The following is a 14,921-nucleotide window of genomic DNA, read 5'->3' as shown; positions in this document are numbered from 1 at the left end:
ATAACAAGGATGTCTGGAAGGGCTCTGGGTTTGTGCCCTAGCACAACAAATCTATTTTTTAAAAGTAGACATTTTATGGGTGAGGAAAGGGATAGCAAAGTGCATTGGAAAGTTTGGATGTGTAAATGACCAACTGGAAACCAGGATGAGTACTCAATAAAATAAATGAGATCACTGCCTGGTGCAAGTAGAATTAAACTGAATATGTGTGTTAGGATAGAGAAAACAAGACATCATACTGCCTGAATAACCAATTGGACTTCAAAACAGTGCCCACCCTCTCTCACCCCTGGGGCAGCCCTCATTCCCCCTCAGTCTCTTACATAAAGAGAGCCCCACTCTGTACCTACAGACTCTGCCTCTTGAGCAACTGGGAACCCTTCACCCAGCAAACCCAGGCTCTTGCATGGACTGGCATAAATCATTGCCTCCGAGCAACCATAGCAAAAAATAATAAATCCTCCCACATGCTTTTTCACAAGAGTAACAGAGAAAAACAAATACAAAAAGGAAAGAGGCTGGTACCCTCACCCTCATGAAGACACTGAGATAGTAGTTCCAAGGGAGAATTCCCCCTTTGGAGCAGCCCACCGATAGTAAGCAGCCTATTGTGGGGTGGGCAGCAATCCTTAAATAGTGATCTCTGGGTTGAAAGTCAGTTAATAAGCCACAGCTGCTGTTTCTCTCCCCCACCCAGTTCTGACAAGACTCACAGGCCTCAAGGCCAGCAGGGCTACAAGGAGATTTGCTGGCCTGTCCCATCACTGTGCTCCTGATAACAAGCCGGGTCAGCATCGCATCTGAAGCTCTGTCAGTGCACCATGTCTGATAAAGAGTGTTCAATCCAGGGGTTGAGAAAAAGAGATACAAATTGACTTGACTTAAGGGCAAGAATGATATGAGCAAGCCCTGTAAAGATATCCATTCAAGCTTTAGGCTGCAATCCTGTAAATATATGCTTGTGAGCAAGTCCATTGAGCCCAAAGGGCCTTGCGTCTGTTTCTCATTTTTACCATATTGAATTCAGTTTTATACCTTTCTACAACAATTTGCAATTTTTAAAAAAAAAAAATCCTCATGAAAAATCCTCAGCATTTGAGTGTGAATTTCTCATAATAAACACAATTTTACATGCTGTTTTGACTACTGTACACATTTTTGCAAGCGATTTCCCCTGTATAATGCATTTTTGTATTTCTTTCACAAATAAGTTCACATTTATGCACACTTTCCCATAATACATGCATTTTTGTGGACATTAGTTGGAGAACTGCATTACAACATTCAGATAAATGTGAATTTGAGGATGGCAGGGCTTCTGTTCTCATGTTATTTCAGAAAGTTTAAATTTGATAAATTCAGTTTTGAGTGAAAATGGAATTTCTCCCCCACCACAACCTTCTGAGTAAACACACAAAGAACTGTGCTGTAAATATATTAGTTGCAAATATATGAATATTGTCAACTGACGGTTCAGACATTACCAGAGAAAAAACCATTAGCCACTAATCACAGTTGATTGTTTTATTCCAATAAATACCACAGTGGTAACTATATTCACAGTCACTTGCTGTGCTATCTCTACACATTAGTTACTTAATCACTTGTTTGCTTAAGTCATGTTACTTGGTGATCTGAATTATCCTTCCTGTATCAATTGAATGTATTGTTTTTGAATAGTGTTGCTTCTTCTCTCTGAAGGTTATTGAGAGGTCTGACCTGGACAATATTTTACCACAACAGGAACATAGACCTACCTCTTATCTCCTACCAGTAAATCCCAATCTCCTTTTCCACCATCTGCCCTAAACAACTGTCCCCAGTACAGGGTTATTCTTACATGGCCTATAGAAGAGGTCAGTCTATGCTTCGGTTAATGCAATACATACTTCTGGGTTATCAAATGTGACCTTGTTTAACTCCGTTGCATCATTAGTCTAACCAAAGTCTCACAAGACAGGCAGGATTTCTTTCAATGGAAAATATCTGTGTGCAGAACTTCTTAGAGGCCCATGTCTGAAAGTGTCGCTCAAAGTTCTGGAAAAAACATAGTGGTTTCTCCCCAGGAAGTCTATGGCTTTCAGTAGCTGGTGAGACTATGAAAGTAATGGTTTCAAGAGAGACACCTTTGTCTTCAAATACAGTTAAATGTTATTTAAAACCAAGGCCATGGTTTATTTTTAGAGTTGTATGCTAATTAAGTAAAACTAAGGATGATATACAAGGTTAGTCAGACTCAAAGTAGATCTATTGAAAGCAATGTGCAGTTACTGATGCCCATCAGTTACAATGGCTCTGCTCTGTGCATGATTCAATTGGAATGCCACCCTGAGTGAGTTAATTGATTAAATTTGCATAAAACCTCACATACAAATAACATTTCTGAAGGAAACAACATGTTTTGTTTTTTAGATGAGACACTCATTTGTCATAGCAGGCATAATCTTAAAAAGACATTTCCTCTTGCATGAGGTAGAAGGACACATGTCTCTCTTAAGGTAACACTTGCCACAGTTTTTATAGGTATTTGTATTAAAAGTATTTTTAAAAAATATGTAAAGGAAAACAAAAATCTTCTGCCCAATAAATTGGGAGTAACCTTTCAGTTAATGAAAAAGCTATATGAAAAAGTTAATAATTATGTACAGAGCAATTGCATACATTCCTTTTTAGAAGTAAAGTCTATTGATTTCAATGGGACATACTATCAGGCAAATTAGTATAGAACTGCAGCCTTCAACTGACCAAAATCCAGAGCCTATCATTACTTTATTAGAACCAATGCAACATGTTACAAAATATGACCAACGAAAATGTTGTAATAATGGTATAGCCCAATTATGGATTTTGATTCCCCCCCCCCTCAAGTGGGTCATCATGGATCAAAAAGCACAGGAAGCAAATTAAATGTTGCAGCCTTATTCATTTCTTTGTTCTTAATAGTCCAGCAGGTCTCTCTGTGTTATATGCATCCCTAGCAGAATCTTGGTTTTGCTAAGTGAGAGACAAAAATTGGCAAATGTTGATTAGTGAGCACATGCCCTGAGTCAGCTGTGACTGAAATTAGGGTGGCCAACTTTTTAACCAGCCTCTTCAGCTGGGGCTTTAAAAGTGGCTCCACATGTGGCATGAAGATAAATATCATCTGCTCCTTGCTGCCTAGCCCAGGTTTACAAGCACAGCTGCAGAAGCTTGTTGAAAATTGGCAGACCTCCAGTCATCCAAGCATACTTCCAGTGAGTTCACATGCTTTCTTAAAGGGGCTGCACTAGTTACCAGTTCATTGCCTAGTCCATTTTAAGGGGCTGCTATTGGTATAAAAAGTCCTAAATGACTTGGGCCCCAACTATCTGAAGGAGCACTTCCTCTCATTTCACAACCTGCTCCTTGCTGCCAGTCCCAACTGTGGCTGTCCCAAGTTTCAGACAGGGTTATTTCCCACCCCTATCTGGTGATGCTGGAGAGTGAACCTAGAGTCTTTTGCATGCAAATCATGTACCACAGAACTATGGATCCTCCCCAAGTGCATATCTTTGCTTTCTTCTTCCAGTTATACGCTCCTTTGAAGAAAAAAGCAAAAGTTTGCATATTTCCCTTCCACTTTGGGACCCAGCTGGGACAGGCACGACAGCACTTTTCCCTCTCACGCCGTTGGGCCCGCTCTCACTTAAATTGCCCCCCACCTCACTGAACAACCCTTTACCTGAAGGTCTCTTTCCCTTTCCCCTTGAAATTTTAGCCTGGAGAATCCTGCGTGGGATCTTTGTGAGGGGGTAACTAGTAAGTTGGAGTCTCAGACTGGTTTTCTTTAAATAAACAATAAAGATTCATTTAAGGCAAGATAGTAAATCACTCAAAGGGATTCAACTTAGGTTGCTTCAGGAATACAGTGTGATTTCTCTTGAATTTGTCCTCAGATCAAAGGGCTCTCCACACCCCCTCCCTTCACTGAGTCTGGGAGTTTATTCTTTTCCTTAGAAGAATCTCTCCCCTCCAGACTAGAGTCCCAAGTAGGCTGTTCCTTTCCAGCTCCTACTTCTCCTGGCTCAACCTCTGCCTCCCAGTAAAATTCCAGTCCATTCCTCCTACAGGACACCACATTCTGTCCTTCACAATATGCTTAGAGCGGAAGCTGTTTCCCTCCCAGAACCAGCTCTTTCTCCCATTCACTCTTTATACCTCAACCTGTCTCCCTACCTATCTCCCAACCTCTCCAACCTCCATAATTCCAACCCTCTCAACTCCCACAACTAACTGTCTCTTTTCAAATCCTTTCCTTTTAAACTCTTCCCTCCTGGAACCACGGCTAATCAGAGGCTGCCGTTTGTTAACCATTTGTTGGCAGTGAAGAAAGGGGGTGGGAAGGAAAAGAAACACTTGTTGATCCAACCTGTTCAGCAAAAGCAGGGAAGGGAGTAGAGGGTGTCTCATGTGCAGTGTATGCATAACATGCCTACCCCCTGCCTATATCCTGCGCTATATGGAGCGATTTCCATTCCCCCTTCTACTCATTCATCATCATAATGATGCCGCGGTGGTGGGAAATGAGAGCAGTCAGACATGAGAAGCCTCTTACTGTATTTCTGCCTCGTGGCTTGTCAAGATTCACAATTTGAAATTGGATTCAGAAATTAGGAGAGGCTGCACTAAATGAGTGTTATTGTTGTCTTAATGACAGAAAAATGTGAATCCCCACAATGCAATGCATGTTCTATGTGAATCCTTCATCAGAAGCTCCACTCAAGAGTGCTTCGATTGGAGGTGGAGGGCTCTCACTGTCACACTTCAAATGCATCACTTGAACACATCTTATCTGTTCTTAAGAAAACAGTGAAGAGAGGGGAATCGTAGCCCACGTCCCGTGGTTGTTAGAGAAGAAGCCTTGGTGTCTACTCTGTTTCCTGTTTGCATCTACAAAGATTTAAACTTGCGCTTCAGGTGCCCATATTGACTCAAAATTGGGCCAAGTAAACGCATCCCGCATAATCTGCAAAGTTATCTCAACTCTGAAACCTTTTTTGTTTCTATTCGGGTGAAAGTGCTGAATTTATGAACGGCAGGAAATTGAAAGGTATGTACCTTTTCCTCATTACTGGTAATTTGGGGCATGCTAATTTAGGCTAATTATTTTTGCAGAAGGTTACAAATCTTATGGTTCAACACTTGCATTAATTATTATGATGACTAGTTATTATTGTCATCTTCATAAACCTTAGATAATCTCAAATTAGGTGGAGGAACAATTCCATTAATATTGGTAGGTACAATTAATGTTTGTGCTTTATAATTGCTACCTGATCTAAGGGACCGCTGCTTTTTATGCTGTGGCTTTTACCCTCTGAAGCCACGCAGCTTGAATATTAAAAACCCAATTAACTGTGTTCTGATTAACTGCTGTTTAAAGATACCTTTCAAGAGATTCAGACCCTTTTTAAGATGTTCAAGCCTATTCTGAAAGGTCATCAAGGTGATTACTTTGTTTACACCAATTTTATATTGTTCAGTAACTTGCAGGAAGAAACTACTGTATGCGTGTTTACTCACAGAAGGAAGTCCCACAGAGTTTCTCAGTAGGCATAGGATTGCTACCTTAATGGATTTGCTTTTGTTTTTTTAAAAATAATTTTTATTAACTGGCCAATCACATCAAATTAAATCACATCACATAAATTCCAAATTACAAAGCCAAATTTTTAAATTTTGTTGGGGGAACCCATACTTCAAGATCCAAAGGGGGATTCAGATCATCTTCTTATTACTGCGTTAATGTCCAAATCAGTCCCAATCAGTCCAAACAAAATTCATAATTCTATCCAGTCTTATCTTGGTGTTTCCACATCATATCTTGTTCATATAATTTCTCTTTTTCCTTTACGATCTCTTCTGTTAGTCTCCTTAAGCCGATAAGCAAAATAATAATCCTGTGTGGATTTCCCATTCCTCCACTAAGTCCAGATGGTTTCCATATATCTCCTTCGTAGATAACATCGCTCTTTCCATCATAAATTTGGCATTTGTTGCTCTTAAGTCCCACCGAGAAGTTGATCCACGATATGTAAACAACTCTATTTCTCTCTTTCTCCTCCCAGACCCAAGAGCTCCAACAATGCCTCCCAAAATGGCGACGGCATTTTTAACTGCATCATTCCAAAACTCTTAGCTTTCCAGCTTCATCTTGAAACATTGCTTTGGTTCGAAAGTTTATCTCCACACAGCCTTAAATCCACAGCTTAAGTCCTTAGTTTCTCTTAATGGATTTGCTTTTGGTAAGGGTCACTGCTACAGGAACTTATTTATACTGCTGAGGGTTTGGAGAAAATGTTTTCTTTGTTTTTAGGTATAGGTAAAATTATAGGTGCAGTATTAAGCAGATTCTACTTTCATTTGCCTGGTATGTAGTGAGTAGAAAATAAACTATAGTCTTTTCATTCAAAGGACTATGGTCCCTGGATGCTTGGATCTCCTAGCCTTTTTCTTAAGCAGGTGCCTAAAAGACTGTTAGCTATGTCCACACTTCCATATATACTGCATCCAGTGTGCTGCCACTGCTGGTTTGGGACATCACGTACACACAACATTACGCCACAATCCATATCTTATGAAATACTGTTTGATGTGTTTCCTACCGATCCAACTTCAATCTGAATTGAGAAAAATATGTCCTCTCTGTTTTATGTCAGTAATGTGTAAGCAGGCTTAATCCTAAAGTTCGCACGCTACCTGTTTCTGACACAATATACTGAACGTAGCAGTGTATTTAGCTTGAGTTGCTCACATTTGTTTTAATTTTATTAGGTTCTACAAGGCTTTTTTTCAGCCAGAACTTAGTTCCAGCACCTTTCAGGTGGGCGCCATTGACTTCCAGCTGTAGAGGCATAGAAAAGTTTTCATGAGCTGCTTGAAAGATGCCAGTGGAAACTACTGGGAACACTCCTGTTTCTTCTGCATCCAATGTGCTCCCACTGTTTGTTCTGGAGGCAGTTGTTCATACAGAAGCCATATCTATCCTGTGGTTTCTTATGAAATTCTGCATTTGGATGGCCTTCCCCAGTGCTATTGTTCTAGAAAAATAGGTGCCGGAACTCACAATGAATGCCTCCCTTGTTTCTGTTATAATGCGCTTGTTCTACAGGATCAACAGCATTATGTCAGATATAATAGACATCTTGTTAATTACAGCTTCCATAACATGCTGGCCTAAATATCTCTTCAGGCCTATTCAAGCCCTATGGCATCCTCACAAAATTGCTGTATATTTTGCATTTTATTTCCCTTTGACCTCACTGCTTACATAACCTATATGTGCCTGCCAGCTTAGGTTAACTCTTCATGCATCTCATGACGTGGACTCTGTTCCACAAAACTGTATGTCATAACCAATTCATTAAACTTTAAGGTGCCACAAAAAATATTTGCTATTCCTGCTGCAACAGGTTAACATAGCTGCTCACTTGGAAATTGACACTAAACAAGAACAGGTAGAGATACTAATTAATTCAGGTTGCAGTTCTGTACTGCACATACTTCGCAGGGAGCAATCCCTATGGAATTCAGTGGAGCTTACAACTGAGACCTCAGGGAGCCCTTCTGAACCAATTTAAGACACTTAAGTGCTAAATACTGATAAAAGTGCAGTGTTTAAGTATCTGCTGCTTCTTTGCAAAGGGAGAGAACCAGAACAGGTGGAAGCTGCACACCTTGCTTCCCAGCAGAGAAACAACCGTGTCAGTGTGAGCCCCTTCTGTACCAACGACAGACAATTTTCAATTTAGTTAGGTGCTGAGTATTTGTAGATCTGCAAGTATCCACACTGTCTGTGCAAGGGAGGAAAATGGAGAGAAAATCAGAACAAATGGCCCTATTTCAGAGTCTTCATTGGCCACACCCCATGACTTTGTAGCAGCCCTGCCAGCTCTAATGGGCACCAATTGGCCCTGCTAAGCAGCATGCGTCTGAAAACATAGACGTTCAAGGGAAGCTTGGTCTGAAAATGGCTGTTCGTTTCTTTCATTTTGTTCCTGGATTTGTTGTACAAAATGGGGGCAAGAGAGACTGGAAACGAAAGTGGAAGACTTAAGACCTGTGCACTGCACAGGGGAGAGGATTTTCTCCCCAACCCTTTCAGCCTGTGCCATTTTTCTGCTAGAGATCCTACCCCCAGCCCTTTGCCTGTAGCTCAGTGGTCTAACTGATGCTTTGCATGCAGAAGGCTGCAGGTTCAAGCCTTGACATCTCCAGGTAGCCTAGGAAAGATGGACGCACCACTGCCATCCGGGCTAGACAGTGCTTAGATAGATGGACCAACTCCTTCCTCCTGTGTCCTGCAAGTGAGACAATTATGCAGCAAAGATGTATTGTTCTTTCCCCAAGGGAAGTACCTTGAAAAGAGAACCAGAGGGCTCTGTGCATTCCACTATTCTGTAGCTGCATTGCACAAAGACCAAAGTTGGTCTTGACTCGAGTGCATAATGAGCCATGGCCTACCCACACCATCTTTTTTTGTTCTAAAAATAGAGCACATTTCTAGCCTTTAATGCTCATGAAAATAAACATGAAAGGGTGTGGTCAGGGCCTGTAAAAACCTCAGAAGCCAGGGTGGGTATGGCAACTGAATGTGCTGTTGAACAGGATTTCCAGTGGTAAGAGGTTATAAAGTTTATAGCACACCCCACAATTATAGGTACAAAGACCAGAATGGGGTGGGGGACATAGATGGACAGACCACATCAATGGGGCGGGGAGAGAGGTGTTTATTTTCAATCCTCCTCCTGGTTGCCCAAGCCACTCTGAGTGGCTTCCAACACATATAAAAACATAATAAAACATCAAACATTAATTGTAACAATCTGATCCAATATAGAAAGTCACAATAATTATGAAGTGTGTGTATGTAAAGGTTGTTTTATTTTTAATATGTGTAATTTTTTTATTTATTATAGAAATGGACTGTTTCCAATGTATCCCTTGCTGGGTACCTCTTGGTTTTGTAACGACAATTATGATTATTTCCTTGGCGAAGAATGTATCGTACTACTTGAAGGAAAAGAAAAGGAAAAGTAAGAGGCAGTAGATTTTTTTGGCTTATGAGATCCTTGTGCTTCATCCAGAAGTCGGTGCAAAATGCTGTCGTATGATTGCTAACAGGAATGATATCCTGACAGCATATAATCCCTTTGCTCAGAGACCTGTGTTGATTTGCTGATTTTCAACCAAGCAAAGTTCAAGGTGTTATTAGTAGTATATAATTTCCTTAGCAGCTTGGGACCAGTTTACTTGTGAGATCGCCTGACCCCTATATATATCCTCTCAACCACTTTATGATGCTCGTTCCACATTTGCAAAAAGTTGATCTGTTGGTGTGGCAACACTCACACTTTTGAACTTCCTGCCTATTGATATCAGGCAGGTGACTTCCCTGTACTCTTTTTGGTGCCTGCTAAAAACCTTTTCTGGTTCAGGAAAAACATAGCTAGACATGTAGAATGCAGATATGTTTCTAATCTGGTTTATAGCTTATCATTCATTTTAATTATGTTTTAAATATTTTTAGTTGGTTTTAACTATCCCCCCCCAATTGTATTATTATTTTTATATCTCACTTTGAGGCTTTACAACAATCAAGCGTATATAAATCTTGTAAAATAAATAAAATAGTTACTAGAACTCTGTAAAATGGTTTCCTCCCTAATGCGACCAAAGCTTCAGTTATCCAATATAATAATGGGGAGAGTACCAGTGCTATATAAAATCACAAATATTTATTCAGCATTTTCTTTCAGTGCCAAGGAATTAGGCTAGATTTGAGCAAAGTTAAATGCTATTTTTTCTTAAGTAAATGTCATCTGTATTTAGACTGATCAGTTTGTAATTCATATACAAAAATAATACACGTTAAAAATGCCATAGTAAGTTTTCAGTAATGTGAGGAGTAATAAGAGCTCAGGGCTAGAACACATGCTTTCTATGCAGAAGGTCACAAATTTAATTTTCAGGGAGGTTGGATTACATGATCCTCTTGGTCCCTTCCAACTCTACAATTCTATGACTTTGCTGTATTTTAAGTCACTCTGTGATATTGGGTGTGTGAGACTTTGTTGTTGCCAATCATAGCCAACTCTGAAGACTATACTGGGCTTTAGGGACACATCTTCTCTCTGTGTAAGTCTGCTTCTTGTGTGGAAGGGGAGCAGGTGGCGCTGTGGTCTAAACCACTCAGCCTCTTGGGCTTGCCAATTGGAAGGTCGTCGGTTCGAATCCCCGCAATGGGGTGAGCTGCGCTGCGATCCCACTGGCTGTTCTAGCTTCTGGCTTAGCTGCACAAAGCCTCCGCAGGGGAGCGGGCTATCCAAAAGCCAGAACAGCTAGAGGGAGTGCTGCACAGTTCTCCCTCTAGCTGTTCTAGCTTCTGACTTAGCTGCGCGAAGCCTCCGCAGGGGAGCGGGGAGCCTTCATCCCGCTGCCCTGCGAAGGCTTCATGCGGCTATCCCCCAAAAGCCCCCAAGAGCCGGGGGAAAGCCTGCAAGCCCCGCACACACGCTCCACACGGCTAGTGAAAGGGAGCGCTGAGCAGAGCCTGGGATGCATACAGGCTCTGCTCAGTGCTCCCTTTAAAGAATACTTTTTTCTTGCATTCCCCCTCTAAAAACTAGGTGCGTGCTATCATCCGGTGCATCTAATAGAGCGAAAAATACGGTAAATAGGTACTGTTGTGGCTGGGAGGTAAACGGCGTTTCTGTGTGCTCTAGTTTCCGTCACAGTTTCCCATTGCGCCAGAAGCGGTTTAGTCATGCTGGCCACATGACCCAGAAAACTGTCTTTGTACAAACGCTGGCTTCCTTGGCCTGAAAGCCAGATGAGCTCTGTATAGTCGTCTTTGACTGCACTTAACCATCCAGGAGTCCTTTACGCTTTTTTACCTAAGTCTGCTTCCTGTGTGGAAGTAGAAGTCTGGAATTAGTCTGGAATTAATCTGGACATGATCACAAAGAGCTGCGCTCCTGCCACTGTAAATGAGAAAATTCTGCAGGCAAGACAGGCTGGGAAAATGTCCTTTGTAAACTGTAGGAACTATTTTATTTTTGTACGCATTCAAATAAGAGGAATGGTGGAGTCTAGTTGGTCGCCTGTGGGAGAGTTCAACCAAGGACGATTGGGTTAATTTTTATTAAGTTACTTTGCACATACTAAATACCCTCAGTTCTGGTTTTACTATACATTTTGATCACTTAATTTGGGATCTTAAAGGTTTTAAGAAAGCTTTTCTCTTGCACACTTTTACTGCAGAGTTGCTTAGACACAAGAAAATGTACAAAAATATGGATTAACTGAACTTATTAAGGGGATAACATCTAAACCTGAGCTGTTAAATTGAGGCTGCTGCGCCTAATTACTGACTGGAAAGGTGTAAGTCAGGAAAGATTTAAAAAACAAAACAGCTTTATAGAAGATGAGTTAAATGAAGGTGTGAAATGATTTCCTAATTTGCTCAAAATATTTTCCAGATAAAATATATGAAGACTATCAGCAATACGACCCAAGGTATGGCAAATGTGTACTTTCCTTTTTTATGGGTAAAAAGTGATTGGGCTGGTATGGAAAGTTATCTTGATTACATATAAATACAAATATTTATTTAAGACATTTCTGTACGGCTTTTCACATCATTCACATGACTGTGAACAACTTTAAAAATGCAAGATTGGCATTAAAACTGTCACATATAAAATGCAGCTGAAACCTTGTCCAGGGTTCACATCAATAGCCAACCTACTGAAAATGAAGCATTAGCAAAAGCGTTAAAGCATGGATTTTTTAATGTGACAAAAGGACCTTAATGTTGGTGCTTGTCCAATTTAGTGGGGGGCGGGGAGTGGTTCCATAGATTGGGCACCACCACCAAAAAGGCCATCACCTCCTCGTGATTGCCAAACAGAACTCTATCAGCTGTAGCACAACCAGACTCTCTTGCATCGTGGCATACAATATAGCTATAATTTCTTTTGCAGCTCTGGTGAGTTCTATACTGAAGAATGCCCTGTTTATGACAACCTGAATCATCATCACCATCAAGACATACTAAGTAAGTTGCGCTTAAGATGTCTGCCTCCTGCACTTAGGATAATATGTCAAAGCGTTTATTGTGAGAGTAAGCAAAGATTTGAATATTTTTTATTTTTATTGAAAAGGAACAGACTATTGCAGTACGTTTAGCACAGCTGAATACAACGTAGCTGGGTACAATGTTCAAAGGTGCAGTCGTATACAATATATACAGATATTTAGATTTGAAGATTTTAAAAGCTCCACCCCCCTGAAATTAAATGCTGATAACTGGACGCATGTCTATCATATGATTTTAACAGCCCAGGGAATATTCTAAATGTATTTTCATATTTTATGACATGTTTAAAACGGCCATATTGCAGATTCTAATGAACTTGCTACAGCTCAGCCCAAGATATTTAAATCATTGGTAGCATTACTTAACTCTTTTTTAAAAATGTTCTGTTTCATACAATCTCCAGATGAAAGCTGCTATGAACAAATGAATGCCCACCCTCACACATCTGCCAATGAAGTACAGGTATTACTATGGAGACTTGCTTTCGAGAGAAGGTTGACATTTTGCATCGGAGCTGTTTGTGTGAATGTAAATGCCAGAATCGTATGTTCTGATACTCTTCTGTTGTCAACTTGGTGCCCTTCTACTAGCAGAAGGACTCTTCTGACCTCCAGGAAGAATGTTATTTAATAAAAGTCCCTTCCTCTCCCCGCAAACCAGTCTTTACGTTTGCACAAAGCTCTTTCCACAACCTTTCTAAGGCCCACTATTTGCACCTAATCCAGATGTCTTAAGGTGCTGCACTTTAAGTCATCTTCTGCTAGTGCTTCTGCAAAAGTTCACTGAATAGCCCCAATACATTTTCTCCTTATACTCCACAGTTACGGTGGTACCTCGGGTTACATACGCTTCAGTTTACAGACTCCACTAACCCAGAAATAGTACCTCAGGCTAAGAACTTTGCTTCAGGATGAGAACAGCAGCGGTGTGGTGCGGTAGCAGCGGGAGGCCCCATTAGATAAAGTGGTGCTTCAGGTTAAGAACAGTTTCAGGTTAAGAATGGACCTCTAGAACGAATTAAGTACTTAACCTGAGGTACCACAGTATTGCGTTTACACTTAAAGTCTTTATAAACAGTTATTAAGCACCATCAGTGTGCATGGCACTATAAAAAGTGGGGTTTTTTTTAAACTGTTGCAAACCAAAGACTAAGACAAATAAACAATGGCTCCATTCACACTAGTTTATTCTGTTTTCTTTACATTTCCCTCACTCTTATTTTGCGCATTATATTTGAGCTTTCACACGAGCCACTTCTGAGAAACTAATGAGTGTAGAGCAAGTTTACCGCTCGTTTCTGCTTTAGGTGATTCTGGAGAAATCCATTTGCAGCCCCCTTAACCTGGGGGTTTTGTGCGGTGATTTCCCAGCCTTTTTCACATGTTCATGCCACAGCCACTCATGTGATGAGCCGTGAGGTGGCCTACTGGCATGCACTGTGCTACCTGCCCATTGCAAGGTGTGTACCTTTCCCCCCTTTTGCCTGACGAGAAAGTGTGCCAGTGTTTCAGCACAGAAATCCATTCTAGGTAAAGCCTAGAAGAATGGCAGAAAGCAGAGGGAAAGGAATAGCGTGGAGGAATGACAAGGGTGAATGACAACATGTCGGTCACAGAACAGGTGTGTTCAGTGTGAAAGTTAGAAAAGGGGACAGAAGCGCTGGCCTTATAATCTGTTAAACTAATGTAATAAACCCCACATACTGCAACCTCATAGGTTCTTTTAAAAATAACTACAATCCCATGACTGAATAATATGAATTACTTATTCTTTGCCTTCTTGTAGCAGACAGCCGAGCGTCAGATGTGCTATGCTTCCTTGGATCACAGTGTCAGGAGGAAACACAAAAACCCTCGAAAAAAGAAATGTCCTACCTTGGAAGTGGATGAAGACCAACTCACCAGAAGCAGCAACTTGCCCTCAGACTCCTGCATTTACCTCAACAGTGAACAACTGAATGCTGAGAATAAACTGTCTGAGGATCCAACTCACGAGGATCCTCACAAACTATTTGGGTTAATTCACACTATGAATGATGCCAATTTTTAGTAGGAATTTGGCCCAGCCAAGTTAATGTAGCTGATAAAATACTTGGAAAACAACTGAACAACTGGGTTGATACCAGGTAGCTTAAAAACTAATTAGCTGAATAGGAAGGATGTTTGTTCAGTAATAGCTCTACATTTATCTGACCTTGGCCTAGCAGGGTCCATTGCCAAGTAGATGGTCAACTGAGAAATAATATACTCTCTCTCTGTGTGCGTGTATTTATATATATAGGGGGACGGGGTGGCGCTATGGTCTAAACCACTGAGCCTCTTGGGCTTGCTGATTGGAATGTTGGTGGTTCGAATCCCCGCGATGGGTTGAGCTCCCGTTGCTCTGTCCCACCTGCTGCCAACCTAGCAGTTTGAAAGCACACCAGTGCAAGTAGATAAAAAGGTACCACTGCGAAGGGAAGGTAAACGGTGTTTCCATACACTCTGACACTCGTCACAGTCCTCTGTGTGCCAGAAGTGGTTTAGTCATGCTGGCCACATGACCCGGAAAACTGTCTGTGGACATACATAGGATCGAACTGTTAGAAATAGAACAATACAAACTTAGAAAATTGGGGGGGAAATGCCTTTTTTTCTTTCTCACCACCACCCTAGGGCAAAGCTTTAACAAGCAAACCAGAGATACAATTGATTTAAGAACCAGGCTCTGATCCCATGACTGAGAAGCAAGCAAGCTATCTTCCCTCCTAGCAAGATCACATCAACTTCTTAATGGGAGACTTGACTGAACTGAAACTCCG

General features: G+C 41.1%; 1 protein-coding gene and 1 long non-coding RNA gene across 2 annotated transcripts; one reads left to right on the top strand and one right to left on the bottom strand.

Moving 5' to 3' along the window:
* Positions 1-2,750: 2,750 nt before the first annotated feature.
* On the bottom strand, positions 2,751-4,397 carry LOC310761659. Its single transcript, XR_014547643.1, has 2 exons — positions 4,198-4,397; positions 2,751-2,994 (listed from the first exon to the last, which is right to left on the bottom strand). It is a non-coding gene; the product is annotated as an uncharacterized lncRNA (long non-coding RNA).
* A 197-nt stretch (positions 4,398-4,594) lies between these two features.
* On the top strand, positions 4,595-14,418 carry TRAT1 (T cell receptor associated transmembrane adaptor 1). The gene is made up of 6 exons (XM_083611760.1): positions 4,595-5,071; positions 8,940-9,056; positions 11,502-11,538; positions 12,006-12,079; positions 12,525-12,583; positions 13,907-14,418. The coding sequence occupies exons 1-6, from the start codon at positions 5,050-5,052 to the stop codon at positions 14,168-14,170; spliced, it is 573 nt and encodes a 190-aa protein (XP_083467886.1). The 5' UTR covers positions 4,595-5,049; the 3' UTR covers positions 14,171-14,418.
* Positions 14,419-14,921: the final 503 nt, after the last annotated feature.

This window comes from Podarcis filfolensis (assembly GCF_964270895.1).
Source record: "Podarcis filfolensis genome assembly, chromosome: 4".
In the NCBI taxonomy this organism is placed as follows: domain Eukaryota; kingdom Metazoa; phylum Chordata; class Lepidosauria; order Squamata; family Lacertidae; genus Podarcis; species Podarcis filfolensis.
This window is presented reverse-complemented; position numbering and strand designations above follow the sequence as displayed.

Coding starts and splice junctions, on each gene's coding strand:
- TRAT1 (XM_083611760.1), top strand. CDS start 5,050: ATGAACGGCAGGAAATTGAAAG. Junction 5,072..8,939: donor GAACGGCAGGAAATTGAAAG/GTATGTACCTTT, acceptor TATTTATTATAG/AAATGGACTGTTTCCAATGT. Junction 11,539..12,005: donor TATCAGCAATACGACCCAAG/GTATGGCAAATG, acceptor TTTCTTTTGCAG/CTCTGGTGAGTTCTATACTG.